General features: G+C 42.2%; 1 protein-coding gene across 1 annotated transcript in view; it reads left to right on the top strand.

Annotated features, from left to right (window-relative positions):
- Positions 1 to 17342, top strand: part of USP8 (ubiquitin specific peptidase 8) — a 488166-nt gene that overhangs the window by 42305 nt on the left and 428519 nt on the right. The window contains exon 3 of the mRNA XM_069222544.1: positions 15673 to 15746. Coding sequence (XP_069078645.1) covers positions 15673 to 15746 — 74 coding nt within the window. The remainder of the gene's footprint in view (positions 1 to 15672; positions 15747 to 17342) is intronic.

The following is a 17342-nucleotide window of genomic DNA, read 5'->3' as shown; positions in this document are numbered from 1 at the left end:
TTCCAAGCTTGATAGAAAAAAAAAGTCTGCAAAATTATCCAACACATTTTCGCTCTCGCTGAATGTAATCTCATTCCATTTATATATGCCACCATCATAAGTAACACCACCTTTAGTTTTTTAGTTTTAAGGATAGCAAACATTTGCTGCTGTGATTTCAAAGTATGTTCAAATTTTCCCTAATGTCACCTTCCTATAATATCTATCCCTCCTTCCGCAATACAAATTTTGCCTTCAATTCTGCTGTTGTACAATGTAATCTCTGCGACAGAATACTCAAGCATAATAAGGGGCTGACAAACATATGAACTGACATGAACATCACTGGTAAACAGGTGAAGAACTGGAGTGTAAAACAATTCATATGAATTTCATACAGAAGTTTGTTTAAATAAGGATCACTGTGCTCTAACTCATCATCATCCATGTCTGCAATATCTCTGCCGCCAACTAAATTAATGCATTCACTATCAAATGTGTCTGCAATAGACAAGACCAAATGTTTCAACATGTTCAGGCAAAATCTTCTGTTCACCCTCCCCTCTGATCACATTTGCAGTATTTTTCTTCTGACATTTATACAAAGTTTGTACAGCCGACTCTCAAAGCAGACATTTCTTGCAATGAGAAATGCTTTCACACCTATAACCTGTTGCTTTCTTAGATTTAAAATCTTTGGGTATTTGATTAACTCTCTCTATTGCTTCAGCTAAAATGGGATTCTTAGACTCAAGTAGTTTTTCTTCCATGCTTTCACCATAGCATCTTGTGATGAGTTGATATCTTATAGTTTGGGTACAAAACTTTTCAAATTGATAAAGTGGAGCAAGAGTATATGGAGATGCAGGATACGAATCAAGTGATCAGTGAGGTTGCTGCTCACTAGAAACAAACTTGTACCTGTGTATCACTAAACTGGGTTGTGTGTTAAATTGTATTTTTAGTAGTTTGATATCATCCTTGAACTTGTAGATTGATTTAGCCCCTTCTGCTCTGTGTGGATTTTCTTAAGGAAGAGGGGGTAAGTGGTTGAAGACTCCTTGACCCCCAAACCCCGAGTGGTCAACTAAAAGGAATTTTTTTTTTTTGCTTTCTGAGCTCAAACTTAACCCACCATTTGCAATTAAAAAAATCATTGAAAGCATGGATCCAAACATTTCATTTACTTGGTAGTTCTACTGGCACAAAAATAGGAGTAGGATTAACATTCCCTTGTATGCTTGAGGTGCACAAGTACCATACCACGTAGTTGAAGCAGACAGAATATGGCCAAAAGACATGGGAATGTAAATAAGTATTGAGCAACCAAAATCATGCTCAAATGAAAGTGCCAATATTCTTAAATGTAGCAAATTGCTGAAGCGTGTGCTATCTCCATAGCAACATATTACTAACAATTTATCAGTTGCAATACCCAGAAGTTAACAAACATGGTTTTTATGTCCAAGTGGCAAGGTGTATAATGGTTAAAGATCCCAAAAGATGTGCACATTGATTGTTCAACAAAACTAAAATCTAAAGTGAAAAAAATGCACCCTTTGCAAATAATATCTTTGCTATGCAACATTCTAAAAGGCACAACCAACATCCAAGGCGATATTTGATCCATTTTAATCAATCAAGAAGCCAAATGATCATGAAGCAGTTATTATGAGATGAAATTATATTTTTTAGGACAACGTTTCATTGGCCAGTTGAAGCTGTAAATTGTGTTGTACTAGGAGTACTAATCAGCAATAGCAATTCAGCAAGTGACACCCAGTACACTATCAACACTATATTTTCATGTAACAAAAATACCAGATATTTCCATAGTCAAAAGTCTTCATTAGTCATGTGAATATCTGTTCAAGACTACATCTTCCAGCTTGCTGTCCTCCTTGCCCTCTATGATGATGATCTACGTAGGGGAACTAGATCACTAGTTACACTACCAGTGAGAATAGATAAGTGTAGTTGCCAGTGGGATCATGTATTCTCTGGACTCCTCTGAACACTTAGGGCCTGATTACAACTTTGGAGGAGGGTGTTAATCTGTCCCAAATGTGACGGATATTCTGCCCACTGTATTACGAGTCCCATAGGATATAATGGACTCGTAATACGGTGGGTGGTATATCCGTCACATTTGGGACGGATTAATACCCTCCTCCAAAGTTGTAATCGGGCCCCTAATTTCCAAGCATGCATAACCACAGTTATGATCCGAACAAGGGAGCACTTCCCAGAGTGCATGCAACAGAAAATTTGCAATTCACACTGAAATGGCATTCAACCCCGTAGAAGACTCCTAACTAGAAGGCATGTACTTGCAGCTAATGAAGGACTGCCACGCCAAAGTCATTGAGGAAGATTAATGGCTCTATGGTCATGACTGGCAAGGCAAGGGTATCTGGTCTGTACGCTTAACTAATAGGAAAGTGATATGCAACCCACCACTGCATCTGCATTGTTTGCTGTTAGAAGGATATTGGTCAGTAACAAAGGTGCGCAGGACGAGTTTTCTCCTGATATCACCCCAGAACCAGAGAGGCTAGCAGATGATCAAGATTTATACAGGTACACATGAGAGCCTCTCCAGACTGGCTGCATTGTAGGTACTGGAGGGTATGTTTTCAGTATATTTATAAATTTTTTTCTTTTAGCCATCACGACTCAGAACCTATATATATATATATATATATATATATATATATATATTTGCAAGTTTTCTCACCCAGTCAGACAAGAGATCAAGACACCAGACGAATAGTTCCAGAGGTGTTCCTCCCAACGCGTTTCAGCCGTAGCCTTATTCACGGGTGGGGGTGTATAACAAACAACAGGTATAAATACAAATACATAGACATAAAAAAGGACTTATTCCACAATACATGTATATATCACTCTAGAAAACGTAAGTGGCATCTTGTAAGGGTATATAAAGCAAAATGCCTTCCAAGGGATACCATGTGTATGTACACACTTAAAAAAAAAATCTAAATACCAATTTCACATATCATGTTATATCAACATAATTATAAATACATAACATAAATTTCAGATTATATATTCAATATATTACTTGTTGAGTAAATGGCCTTCCATTATATACTTCATGTATCCACTTAGACTTGATACCCTTATCATGATTAAACACTCTAGAGCTAAAAAACAAACAAAAGAAATCATAAATATATCAACATAGAAGCTCGAAGACTACCAGAATAAATACAATCAAATTAGCTGCCAAGATGAGTGTTCATTTCTTCCCTTAAATTTAACCCATTAGGCGACAGAGACTTGAATTTGATAATATATTTTGATTCGAGAACACGTAACATTTTCTGTCTATCTCCACCTCGTGAGTTAAGTTTAATTTGATCACAGACCACATATGTGAGTTGTTTTTCATCACCTTGATGTACTTCGTGAAAATGGCGTGCGACAGGGTAGTTACGATCGAGATTACGAATAGCTCTTACATGTTCCAACATTCTCTTTTTCGCCTTGTGGATTGTACTGCCCACGTATATCTTATCACATGGACATCGTAGACAGTACACACAAAATTCAGTGTTGCATGTAAAGAATCCTTTTATAGCATATTGATTCTGACCGCCACCCCATGTTACATTTTTGCAGTCTTTGCTGTATCTACACGCTTTACATTGATGGCAGCAGTAAAACCCCGAGATATCAGATCTCTCCCTTTCAGATTCGGTGTTACTCAGCACCATATTGGGGCTGAGACTGTCTCTAAGTGACCTACCTCTGCGAAAAGTTAGTGCTGGGTTCTTGCACACAAACTCATGTAAGTCTGGATCTGTCTGGAGGATATGCCAACTCCTAGTGAGTGCTTTCCTCAAGTTAAATGTTTGGTTGGAATAGGTCGTAATAAACCTAATCTTCTCATCCGTAGTAGTACGATGATGTGTACTATATAGTACTTCCGACCTTGTCAGCAAACAGATGTCAAGGCACTCGTGAATATAAGTTCAATCATCCATGTGTTTTGTGTCTTGGTGTCTTGTTCATGGCCATCAAGCATAAGTCGGACCAGGATAATAGGCAAAGGTTCAATTTATTCTTGAAATGAAGTGTCCATTAAAGCTACAACAGCCAACATGTGTTTCGTCCTGTGAGAAAATGACTCTCAAAGACTTCATCAGGGCTTACACAATAACTGAAAAGGTCCACGGTTTCATAGATGCTACATTGGCTCTCCTGGAGTCCCAATCAAAATCAACATCCTGTAATACACAATCCAAGTCCTGGCGTATATGCTCATATCGGTGTGTGTACACACCTGTAAGTCACTTTGTGAATTATAAAGAAAAAATACTGCGTTCCTTATAATCCTGCGGCGCTCCCGTGTAATGCACAAACACGCCCTAGGAGATCAAGATTGCTCTGCCAGATCATGACCTCTTACTGGGAAATGGAATAGGCATGACCCCTGACTTACCCCAAACACTAATCTGAACTCATGGGCCAAGTAAAGTTGGCTGAACGGCTTGGTTAGGAGGTGGGCCTAAGAACCAAGGCATTTCACAAGGAAGGATTTGTGATATCCGGCAATTACTGATCATGCCATAGACTCCCTGAACATAAACATCATGAGAAACTGGCCATGAGCATGGAAGGAGACCCATAGAATTCTCTCTGGCAGAGTGGCCTCACTCGACTGGTACTGTCCCATTCTGGGGAGTGACGACCTGGCTTGAGACGAGGGCCTCCTTGCCGCACAACCATTGTTGTTGGGGTGGAGGAGGCAATTGAGGCTTCTTCCCACCCAGTAAGAGGGGTAGAGGGATATTAACCCTGATTATGCATCTGTCTGAGTTTATCTTCTCATGTTGTTAGTTTATTTCTGTGTTTTGTTTTATTAATGGGTGAATACCAGCCTTAGGGAGGGACCAATATTCTGTTCACCACAACATTTCTTCCCAACTGACCTAAAACCTTATCTCTTTTCTCGACTGTTACACTGCACATGACAATGATATACATAATCTCACTTAACATATGGAGACTGGGACTGAACTCAGCCAACAAACTTCTCACAATCTGGTGTATGCTTAGAGAATCTAAATCCAGACATAATATGCCTTCAAGAAACCCATCTGTTATGCAATGATCATGGGGGGAGTTCAAGCATACTGCCTACCCAATGTCTTACCACTCTGCATCAAACATTAAACAAAAGGGAGTGGATTTATTTCTGAGACCCAACCTCCCTCTGGTGGTCTCCCAGGTGCATATTGACAGAGAGGGCAGATTTCTCATCCTAGTTGGGGCACTTGAAGGTCAACCTCTCACAATAGTCACTCTGTACGCCCCCAATACTGCCCAAGATGCTTTCTGGACAGGTTGGCTAGAGCGGCCTGTGGCAAGATCACTCTAACTGGAGACTTTAATTCGCTACAGAGATGTAGAAGAGGAGTTGAGACGAGAACCCTCCCTCTGCATCACTTGCGCCCTCGCAGTTGCCAAAGGCCAATTACGCATGCACTACACTAACAAAGCAGAACTCTCTTTTTATCATCTTAAAAAACAAACATACATGGTGGGTGACAAAATAGGCTCTCTTTTAGCTCGAACCCTGAGAAACAGAAGAGAGAAAAAGTATGTAAAATAATTGGTGGATGTCTCTGGGGTTTTAATAGTGGAGGGGAGGACACAGGGAAAGTGGAGGAATTCCCCATTTTTTTTTACAAAAACATCTACAGCAACACCATCGTCTAACAAGGGGGAAAATATTCCCAGAGAAAACTCGGCTCCCAAAATTGCAGAGGTTCATAGTGACTCTCTGGAAAGCCCAATTCTCTCAGAAGAGGTCAGATTAGCCATCAAAACTAACACCCAGAACAAAATGCGGGCACCAATGGCCTCCCAGCCCAATTCTACAGAACATATGCCCCCCAATTGATCCCAAAGCTCACTTTTGTATTCAATTACTGTGCTACCAAAGATGAAGTATTGTTAACAAAGGCCAAAGCCACAGTCAATGTCCTCCCCAAATCTGATAACGACGTTAAAGGATGTGCTGCCAACTGCCTAACTAAACATTGACTTTACAGGAAAATCCTGGCCACTCGCCTCAGTGACATGCATCAGACGCTAGTACACCCAGAACAGAGTGGGTTTATTCCGTGATGACAGGCCCACGTCCACATTCGGACGGCCGTCCACCTGATAGAGAAGGCCTTGCTCAAGAACATCCCTGCTGCCTTACTATCGTTAGATGCAGAGAAGGCTTTTGACAGGGTGGACTGGACCTTTCTGCAACTCACACTTCAGAAGTTGGGGTTTGGACTGAAATTTCTAAAAAAAAAAAAAAAAAAGATTTTCTCGAACAATGCCCATCCAGTAACCAGTCACCCTCAATGGTCATCTCTCAAGACAGTGCCAGCTATCCCGAGGCGCTAGGCAGGTATGTCCCTTGTTGCTGCTCCTATTCATTCTTTTGATAGAACCACTGGACTGCCATATTTAGCTGACCTCAGCAGTGACCGGCATAACATTTGGGTCCTGAGAATATTACTCTATGCTGATGTTTTCCTCTTAACATTAAGTGAACCTGGCACCTCTATCCCAGCCATAATGGCCGAGCCTCAAGAATACGAGACGCCCTCGGGTTACAAGACTAGCTTCAATAAATCTGAGATTTTTAACCTGACGAGTGTACCTTAATAGACCACCAGGCTGTTGATGGACTAGCCATTTAGAAGGGCCACATCCTCCATCAAAAAACGTAGGAGTTGTCCTCATAGGACTGTGGCAGAACTTTTCCGAGCCAAGTACTTCATACACCCCCCGACTTAACGCTATTGCGAAAGACTTCCACTCTTTGGGAAACATTATGCTGTCCTGGTGTGGCCGAATTGCCCCATAAAAATGAATCTCCTGCTGTGCCTGCTTTACTTGTTCCAGACCCTCTTGATTTGGCTGGGCCCTCCTTAACGCTGGCAGATTCAGCAGAATCTTATGACCTTTACATGGAAAGGGAAAACTGCAAGACTTCTACTGATACTATTAACTCAGCCACTGGAAGCAGGAGACCTGGCTGTCGCCAGCATCCCCACCCTTATACAGCACCACAATTGAGAGTGGTGATAGAATGGTCAACTATGGCTGCAGTGAAAAACTGGCGGCTGATGGACCATGCTGTAGTCCGAAGACCGAACACCTACATCAGCACACCAGTCACCCCAACTTTCAAAAAGTGGGACATGTATGTGAGTGTGCAGGACCTGGGGACATACCCAGCTCCCATTATCCCATATATTATAATCCTGCAGCTACACCTGTCCATTAGGGCCACACCTGCCAAAGCTGGTGCCCCCCCTGCAAAGAACATGGCATGACAGCCCCCAAATCCCCACCCCAACTCACTCAGGCCAGGTGCTGTACTGATGGGGGCCCCCTGCAGTGCAAGGGCCTTTGTTACGCCGTGGCTGGAGGGAAGGGGAGACACAAAATGATTTCAGACATGTGTGAGACCACACTTCCCAAAACATTTCCGCAATGCATAGCTGCTTACAAACTCAGAGGCTGAGACAGTACATTACGCACAGATTTGACATTGGGTAACACCCCTCCGCGAGAGCTGGCATCATCATAGTCAAGAGCCCATTCGAACTCCAGCTTCTCAAACTCGTTGACTGGTGGGGCACAATTTCAACACTGACACCAATTGTGTGTGTTGGAGAGGGGTGGATTATGGTTGAGAACGGTAAACTATTTGTTTGGATGGATATCAATGGTCAGTTTTACCGTCTGTAGTTGGAGTTGACAGAAGGAGTGAAGAATAGGTGAATACATTGCTTAGAAGTAACAGATGATGTGTTAGGCAGCGGACACAGTTGGACTATTGTTCTGCCTTTCTGTAACTGACTCTAGCAATTTGCCACTATCACACCGCATGCCTAAGCCCATTTATGGTAATACCTTACTGGAATGTTTGTTTCTCCCTCAACTACCAATAAAAATATGTTTAAGGAAAGAATTAAGCAGATGAAACTCCAATGTTTATCTCCTGATTTTAGAGATTGCCCTACTAAAATAAATAGGTTATGTGTAAATGTGATGAAAACAGTGTCTCTCCCAAATTTGCTGATAATCATTGTGGAAACACTGGAAAATGACCACTGTAATTTACAGAAAAAATAAATACCGAAAATAGGAAAACTACATACAGAGAATCAGACAGTCTTCTGGTAGCCAATCACCTCCAAAACAGTGAGGCAGCTTAGTTCCCACGGCAGAACATTTGTTGAGCATGCTCTGCCCACTATCTTTTTTCATCAAAGGCATGAATTTCCCTTGTCATACACTCCTACATCCACGCCAGCAGAACATTCCCTTGTTTCCACAGGCTAAGTGTAAGTTTTAGTTTGTGCAAGCACACAGGGTTTCCTGAATTGCCTAGTCTAAAGCATTTGAGGTCATACTGTGTCCTGTCTTAAGCTAAGTACACTATTTCCTCTTCCCCACTCCTCCATTACCTTCTTTTTTCCTTCCAACATTACCCACTTCCCCTGCTTTCCTTTTCTTCAGTCCTCACCTTCTATGTTTCCAGGCTAGAAATAGCTTCACAGGCTAGGACTAGCAGACCGTGAATGCAGGAGGTTTTCTTCTAATAATGTACATTGTATTGTATACTATTTTTTGGAGAAAAGAACCTCCAGTAACTTTTGAAAGGTGCTCCTGAAATGTGCTATTTTTACCAAGCCATATAGAAAAGTGAAAGCAGTGTGCATAATGGGATAAATAGATACCTCATTATGTGTCAAACGTCTTTGGAACGGCCCTGGGCATCCGTTAAATGGGCGAATAAACAAGGGAAAGGAAAACTAGGGGTGAAAGGGTAAAGGATTATCTGCAGTACTTGCAACCTTAATATAAGGGTTGTAAGGTCAGCAAGCACAAACAAGCAGCATCTGAAAGGGGTAGGGCACGTTGTGTATCAATAACATCTGATAAAGAGGGGCCCATAAACCCACAGGCTATGTCTCATAGTAGTCCTCAGTTAAACATAACATTAGCACAGGTGAACGACAGACTTAAGTTGGCCCTTTCAGCACATGCTGAAATGGTGGGGACTGATTCTTGCACAGAGCTGCTGAAGTCTTTTAGTATTCTGCCTTTCCTTTCCAGTTTACGGACCAAGAAAGCATACATATGTGAGAATGGAGCAAAGAAACAAGCTGAACTTTTGTAATGGAACATAAAAATAGTTACAAATTGTGGCAGAACGCCTGTGAGAGAGCTTCAGAGGATCCCTAGGCAGTGTGTCTGGTGATATGATGGTGAATGAAAAAATTCCTAGCTTTCGCAAAGGAAAGCTTAAATTCCATTAAGGATTGGGGAGTCCAGGATGATGCATTCTTTATCCACTTTTATTTCCACTCCAGCCATGTAAAACAAATCAATTCAAACTACATTTCTCATGAGTCAGCAGGTAAGAAAAACATGTAGCCAATAACCACATTATCAGCCCTTTCACCGTCTCTAGGCTCCCTCTGTCGTTGGGCGGACAGGATCCTGTCCATTCCGCAGATTATTCCAGTTTGGATATTTCAATACCTAGAGTAAATGAGAACAACATACGTGAGAATCTCTCTTACAAAGTATATAATCACATTGCTGCATCCACTGTGTCTGCTTCATCTTTATAACAATTTCAGGCAAACAATAATGAGCATAATAGGACATAATAGGACATCATCCAGTATGAACAACAGTTAACCAAACCAAGCTTTGTTTACTTACTCATAAACCGTCTTCCGTCCTCGTCTTTTAACATGGGTGGGATATGCGTCTCCGATCACCATGTTGGGGTGGGGAGATAATCCTCGCCTCAGAGTCCTTAACAAAATTGAAACCTTCCACTATGGAAGCTAGGAAATGTTTCATTCTATGTCAGGACCGGAGGCGAGAACCCTGTTCAAAGCTTGTTGCCATATCAACAACCAGTTTAAAGTAAAAAAAACCTTGAATATTGACTCAGAGAACCAATCAGTTACATTCAGAATGTCCTCTAAGTGAGCTCCTAAGGCAAAGGCTTTTGAGGTCATGGCACCCCCTAGCGGAGTATGCCACAAACTTAGAGGTATCAATACCTGCCTCTTGAATGACCACCTGACCCATCTCACTATAATGGGGGAAGACACCACATGAAATGGTTTGCAAATTGAAATGAGGAGTTGTTGTTCACCTGGGGGGGACACAACTCAGAGGTCATGTCTTCACAGGAGTTAACATATCACAACACACAGAACTTTAGATGTTCATCAAAAGCCCAGTAAGAAATCAACCTGGAATTACATTTCGTGTGTTGAGATACATGGAAGGTAACCCCTTTCAGAGTGAAGACTCTACCTGTAACGTTGAGCGCTCGGACATCCGAAACCCTTCTGCAGGATGTAAGGCATAGCAACCTTGGTAGCTTTCCTTATAATTCCGTCCCTCAAATGTTATTTATTGCTCTCTAGCGACAAAATAAAATTAAGGACCTCATTCACATCCCAAAGAGTTGAGTACCTAGGCCCTAGAGGCAGAGATAGGCATATACCCCTCATTAACATGAGTCCCCTTAGTTGCTCACCAATCGAGAATTCTTGTATCTGCGGATGCCCGCTGAGATATCTGACCAGAAAGTATTCACTGATCTGTAGGTAAAACCATCTAAGGCCAAAGAGGACAGAAAATGTAGAATTCAGACAATATCGGACCCCAAAGGATCCACACCCGTCTGGATACACCAACCCAGCCATCTTTTCCATGCAGATTTATTCCTTTTACTGGTTCCTTCTGCCCATGCTCTAGATACGAGGAGTTGAGCATCATGCAAAAGTCGTGGGACTTTTCATCTTTCCTTTAAATCCTCCAAGACATGAGAGACAAGTGTCTGTTCATAAGTAGGTGGTGGGGATTTGCTTGAGGATCCATTATAAGACCTTGAACTAGGGTAAGAAGGATTGGAGGATCCCAAGAAAGTTCCATCAGAACTGGATACCACACTTGTGATCTCCAATTCAGTGTTACCACAACCAAATCCTCCTTCTGTCTCCTTACTTGTGCTGACAGTAGCATGATCATAGAGAAGGGAGGAAAATCATATCCTCTCTTTGCTCCAGTCCTGCTGAAATGCGTTTGTCGCTGATGCCCGGGTATCTGGACGCCAGCTAAAGAATCTCGCCATCTGATAATTCAGACGTGATGCAAAGAAGACCACTGAGAAGGAGCACCATCTCTTCTCTAACTCCTTGAAGATTTTCGGATGAAACTTCCAAAGACTCTCATTCTGCAAGTATCTGGAGTTCTAATCTGGCACTTTGTTGTCTTCGCCCAGTAGATGCTCCACTATCGCAGAGATATTGTTGTCCAGGCAGAAATTCCATAATCTCTTAGCAAACTCTCAGAGGGTTTATGATTAAGTTCCTTCTATATGGTCGATGTAACGTACTGCTGAGACTTTGTCCATCTTTAGCAGAACACAGAAACATGCTTGGTCCAACAGCATACATTGAAGGAGCCTGCCAGAAGTTCTAGGCAGTTGATGTGCAACTGCTGTTCCTGTGTAGAACATTTCTCTCCTGTAGATAATTAGACTTGTTTTCTTTTGCCCACCACCTTGGAAGGGACCAGGACTGAGAAGCAAGCTATCTGTAGTGGGTTTAGTACCTGTTGAAGGATTTGACAAATACAAAGGTTCAGGACAGCGATAGCATTAATTTGCACTCCAGAGGATCTATGGCATAGGCCACTGCTGTGAGTAAGGGTCTCTTTTGACATGGTTAGCCCTTCACTCTTTGCCTGGTATTTGATGTGATTTCAAAGTTGTTAGTGCCCAGGGCCCCTACTAAGCAGGTTGCCTGGGCTAGCTAACTTTCCCAAAACTGTTATGATGCATTGGTACAATTGGACATACCTTTAGCTACCCATATAAGTCCCTAGTAAATAGTACTAAGGTACCCAGGGCATGAAGTACTAAGGGTAGGCCCCTGAGGGCAGCAGCACAGATTGTGACACTCTCAGGGACCATTAATCCAAGTACACCCAGCACTGCCATTCCAGGCTGAGTGTCCTGGTGCAATCCTAAAATGCAAAACTGACATGAAACACAGCCTGTGTGCCATGTTCACTGAACACTGCATCCAGTATAGGTACATCACCCCTCTGGCAGGCCTTCCAGCCTTAAGGCAGGATGCACTATACTGCATGTGTGGGCATAGATGCATGAGCAATATGCCCCTAGTGTGTCTCTGCCAAATCTGTGGCATAGTATTGAACAGAGCAGCCATTTTATGTGCACTGGTCAGTACGATGACGGCCACTCTGCACCCTGGTTTTTTGGTATCAAACAACGCAGAATGTTAAATCCAAACTGGTACCAGTATTGCATTTATTGCAAAATGTATGTATTCATGGTCACCTTAGAGGTGCCCCTGCAAAAGCAACTACCATGGCATGGTTGCTGGCCGGTCACAACCAGCCTGCCTCTACCAAACAGGATTCTGGAAGCCTGGGGTGAGAGCCTGTGCTCTCTGGGTCCATAGAACAAAGCCCTTCCTGAGCAGAGATGTTACCCCTCATCCCCTCATCCCCCAGGAATGCTCACTGCCCTGCCTATAAGCTTCAAGGGCTTACTACCCTTGAAACCTGTCACTCAGCCCTGCTGCTAGCAGCAGATGGCTGCCCCTGTTGCAGACCTCCACTTTTGGTGGAAGCAACGGCAGAAAAATGCACAAAGGACAGGAGGAGTGGCCATCGCCAGCTTGCACTACTACTACGCTGTTGCATGCGAAGTGATCCCTCAATTTCATTTTCCCCCATTTTGCATGGTAAGGGAAATAGCCCATCGGGGATAGCAAAGTTACCTCTGTCTACCTGAATTGGTCACATAGTGGGTGTAGCCACCCTAAGGTAGATGACCCATTGATCACTACTAGGTCCTCCTCTTACTGCCCTCTAAATGCAGTATTTAGTGGGCATCCCTAGACCTGCAGATCAGATTCCAAGGCCTTTTCTGCAGCTGTTCCTGCCAAAACTAGGAACCGCCCAAACTCCTCTGGCTGATCCACAAGACTTCTTGATGACCTCGAACTATATGCAAAAGGAGACATTGGTAAACACATTACCTGATTTTATATGGATTTTTAAGGTTTTATCCCATTGATTCCTATAGTGTGTAAGTATGCACAAAAAGACTATTTTTGCCAAACTTTGAAAAATCATAACTTAAAAAGTACTAACTGGTTTTTGATGGTCTTGGTCTTAAAAATGTTTTAAAAAATGCAAGTTTTTCATTTGCCTGTGTGTCCTGCTTTATGGATACTGCTTTGCACTTCTCCAAGATTGGCCTAACTTCTCAACCAAGCTACCATAAAAATTAGAGATTTAGGCGGTCTAGTTGTTACCTCTGTAAACCAACATGTGGTTGTCTGGACTTTCTGTACAGTGTGGCTGGTTTCTCACACTACATAGAGCCAGGCTCCTACATTTGGTGGCTCAGCAGTGGGATAAAGACTTTGCATTTGCTGATACCACTTTGTCAATTTGCGAGCACATGATTAACTCTCCAAATTATGTTTAGCTTAATTGCATTTTTTCCAATTGGCTAGAATGTTTGCAAAATTTTAAACTAACTGCTAGCGTCCTGGTTCGGTCCCTACAGCAACTGCCTGATGAATAGACGCATCCACAGTGCAGCAAAAGCAGTCATCAAAAGAAATGCAGTAGGGGCCGTTGTCCTCCTCTGAGAAGTATGCCTCTCAGCATTGCATTATATGCCAGCGGGTATTCAAAATATATAAAGCCACAAAGGCTAGTGTTTTTAGGTGCTGTAATCAGCAGTATGACAAACTAGCATCTCTTGTATGGGTCTCTACCTTAGGACAAACACCCTGTTATTTGTCTGGGCTTCACGCGTGGACTGTCCCTACCAGTATTAAAATGTAGGATCCTACCTACCCACTATTACTGACCATGAAGGGCATCAGCAAGTGTACCTTTGTGCATGCGGGTACTACTGGATACTCCTGTCTGGGGGATCAAAACGGACAATTCAACTGTATGGAAACCCCCACTCTTACAGACCATTAAGTATATCTTACTCCACGCGGTGCGGGGAGCCAAGGCTCTCTCTGCGGCTGCTGATGGACTTGAACTAAAATTATGCCCCTCACGTAGAGAAGAACTTGCTCTCCATATCTATATTCACACTAGTGGTAATGTACCCAATAGTTGGCAGCGCCTTCTACCGCATGTATTGCTGATCACAGGAAAATTGGCTCGGCATAAGAAGTGCTGAAGCTGAAGTGCATTCCTGTGGTGTCGCTGTCAGAGGGAATAACAATCAGCAAGGAGTAATCGTGGTCAAGAAATATAAACCAAATTCTCCCCAGAAAAATCAAAGTTTTTACATGTTTTCCATATAAATGCCAAACGAAGATAGAGAGCCCTTATCTGATCATGGCTGCAGCAGCGAAGAAAGAGGGAGCCTAGAAATGAAGAAAGGACTTCTGTAGGACAAATAATGTGGTTCCTGGCCAATTAGTAAAGACATATGCTGTTCCTAAAAAAGGAGGAAGAGGGGTGAAATCAGAAGAGACTGTCAGTCGGAAGGGAGACTAGTCAATCGGTTTGGAGGATGGATGCCAGCTAATTACGTTCTCTCCCCCCCCCCCCAACCTGAACATAACACACAAGATTGTTCAGAAACTTTGGCACCTTCTGCTAACAGGCTTCTTGGTGATATCACCCTCATGATTTGCATATAAACAGACTCGGAATCTCAGACACATGTTGCTGCATACAAGACCCCAGGTGCCCCAGGAGACTGGACAACACTACCTGGTGAAGAGTAGGTGTTAACAGTCACCCACAACTTTCTTCCCAATCAGATGTCACACTTTATCCTGACAAATTGCCCGAGACCTGGGAGAACCATGCAAGGTAAGAAGCATGCTGACCCTGATTCACTCTTTGTGAGCGATGAGGTTCATTGTCTCCTAGTACGGCCGCTACTTATCATATTAAATCACAGAGCATTACCTTTTGATTTTTTTATGCACATATTCCACCACCTTACACACCTTATTCCCTCACTTGCATTCATCCGCATAGCAATTTCTCATTAACGATCTCACACAAATAGCCCCCCCCGGACCGATGAGGAGCAACCTGATGATGAAGCGTGACACCCATTTGGGTGTGTGAGGGCACTTGCTTCTGATCTATAGGATCCTCCCATCCAATTGATTAGTCTCCATTTCGACTGACACCCTCATCTGATTCTACTCCCCTTCCTCCTTTTTCAGGAACAGCATACTTCCTTGCTAATTGGTTATGAATAAGGAGAGCGTGTGCTGGACCTTGTAATTAGCTCCTTGTACCTCTCTTTGGCTTGGATGTGGTTATTGGCTACATATTTTTTTTGTTCCTTTCCCGTTGACTCATGGTAAAGGTAGTTCATATTGATGTGTTTAACATGGCTGCTGTGGAAATAAAAGTGGAGAAAGAATGCATAATCCTTGCCTCCGGTCTTGATCTAGAATTCCTAACACTAGCTTTATGGCTGTGAGAGTCATGAGTAGTTAGTGTTCAATCTGCATCAGTATGCTGTTTATTGTGATGCTGTTTTATTTATATGCCTGTGTTAATTTGTATCTGTTTTATCTACAGGAGTATTTTGGCCCATCTACTGTGAAAAAAGCTCTTGAAGAAGCTGAAAAACTGTCTTCAAGCCTTAAGAATAGGTATGCCGAGAATATGAACATTAGATGATTCTTTTATGTGTCAAGAATAAATGCATAACAAGTCAGTGGGACTCAGATGATAGAGAGATATTATTATAACTCGCAATTAAGAGGAGACGCCCCTTTCATATCGCCACCTAAAATGGGTTTCATACATTCCAAAAGGCTGTTTTATTATAGAAAATAACAGTGGTTTTTCAAATCTGAAAGTTTCGAGGGCTTGAAATTGTTTGTCTCTCATTTAAGAGGAAATCTCTGGGGTCTCAGCAGTGTATCCCATCTCATAGAGGTCAAGGGGGACCAGTAGGATTTAATCTTATTGAACTTCAGACCTAACACCAAATTAAATCGGTTAACAATTCCAATACTGGGCTCCAAATCTCTATCTACATCTCTAAGATATCGCAGCACATCCTCTGAATGTAGTGAGTTAATGTTGTTTCCTCACCAGTTTGACTGCCATGTGGAAATCTTCCACCGTCACCTAGTAGGACAGTTGTTCCATGCCCGAAGCAAACAGTATGGTGGGAAGTGGCAACCGCATGTAGTGCCTTTAACCATCGACGAAAGATCCAAGATCGCTTGATCTGTGCAGCAACGTGGATTTGGGTCTTGACCAAGTAATTTATTCGAAACTATGATCTTGAGAACTGAAAATAAATAGTTCCTCACAATAGTATCAAAGGCCTTTTCCATATTGGTGGTCCTTTCTGACATTAACCAGTAAATGGAAAAGTTTTTGTGCAAGTTGTAAGACATTTGCCCCTGCATAAAGTAACTCTAGATGGGGGTGTACTAATGGGCCTCAAGAAAGAAGAAAAATATTACCAGACGTGCAGTGGCAGTGTTGTGACTTGAATGATCTATCCAACCTAACTGTAATACCTTGACCCAGAAATTTGTCTCAAGTTATGTGATACTAAGCAAATATTTTATTTCAGCAAGTCACCTTTTTCTTCATTATCACATTCAAGAGCATCTTTAAATATGAGTTCAGCATATCTGTTGTAAAAAATAAAAAAAATGCTTTATTTAATAGGTTAAACTCCATATATAATAAAGAATATATATATATATATAGCCCACATATAGGGCACACATGACCCCTGCTTGCCTGGTAGTTTCATTATTAGCATTGACATTGGGCGGGGTCAGGAATATTTCTCTGTGCATATTTAAAAACTCTCACTCTTAATAAATAAGTTAATAAAGCATGGTGCTGCAGCACACTGTCATTTACAGATAGACATTTTCCATTGAAAGAGCCACACTTTCCCACTGACATTCGGTTTTACAGATACAGATGTACAGAGTACACATTATAATGTGTGAAAATGGGCTTTCACCAAATATTTATCATTTGCCCATTCTCCAAGTAAGCCTCAGCAAGGCCTACTAGTGCAAGGAGTTTGCCCTTCTCTGCACAAAGTCCTCAGACCATATAGGAAGAAGTTGGCACAGAAACTGAAATAAAATACAAAGTTTATTAAACCTCATGAGGTGGTACCACAGTTCAAACAGCACCCTTCGGTAATGTTTGAAGTAGCACACTGAACTGAGAGCATGGTGCTTTTATACCCACGCAGGGGCTAAAAG

Source organism: Pleurodeles waltl, chromosome 3_1, assembly GCF_031143425.1.
Source record: "Pleurodeles waltl isolate 20211129_DDA chromosome 3_1, aPleWal1.hap1.20221129, whole genome shotgun sequence".
Lineage (NCBI taxonomy): Eukaryota > Metazoa > Chordata > Amphibia > Caudata > Salamandridae > Pleurodeles > Pleurodeles waltl.
This window is presented reverse-complemented; position numbering and strand designations above follow the sequence as displayed.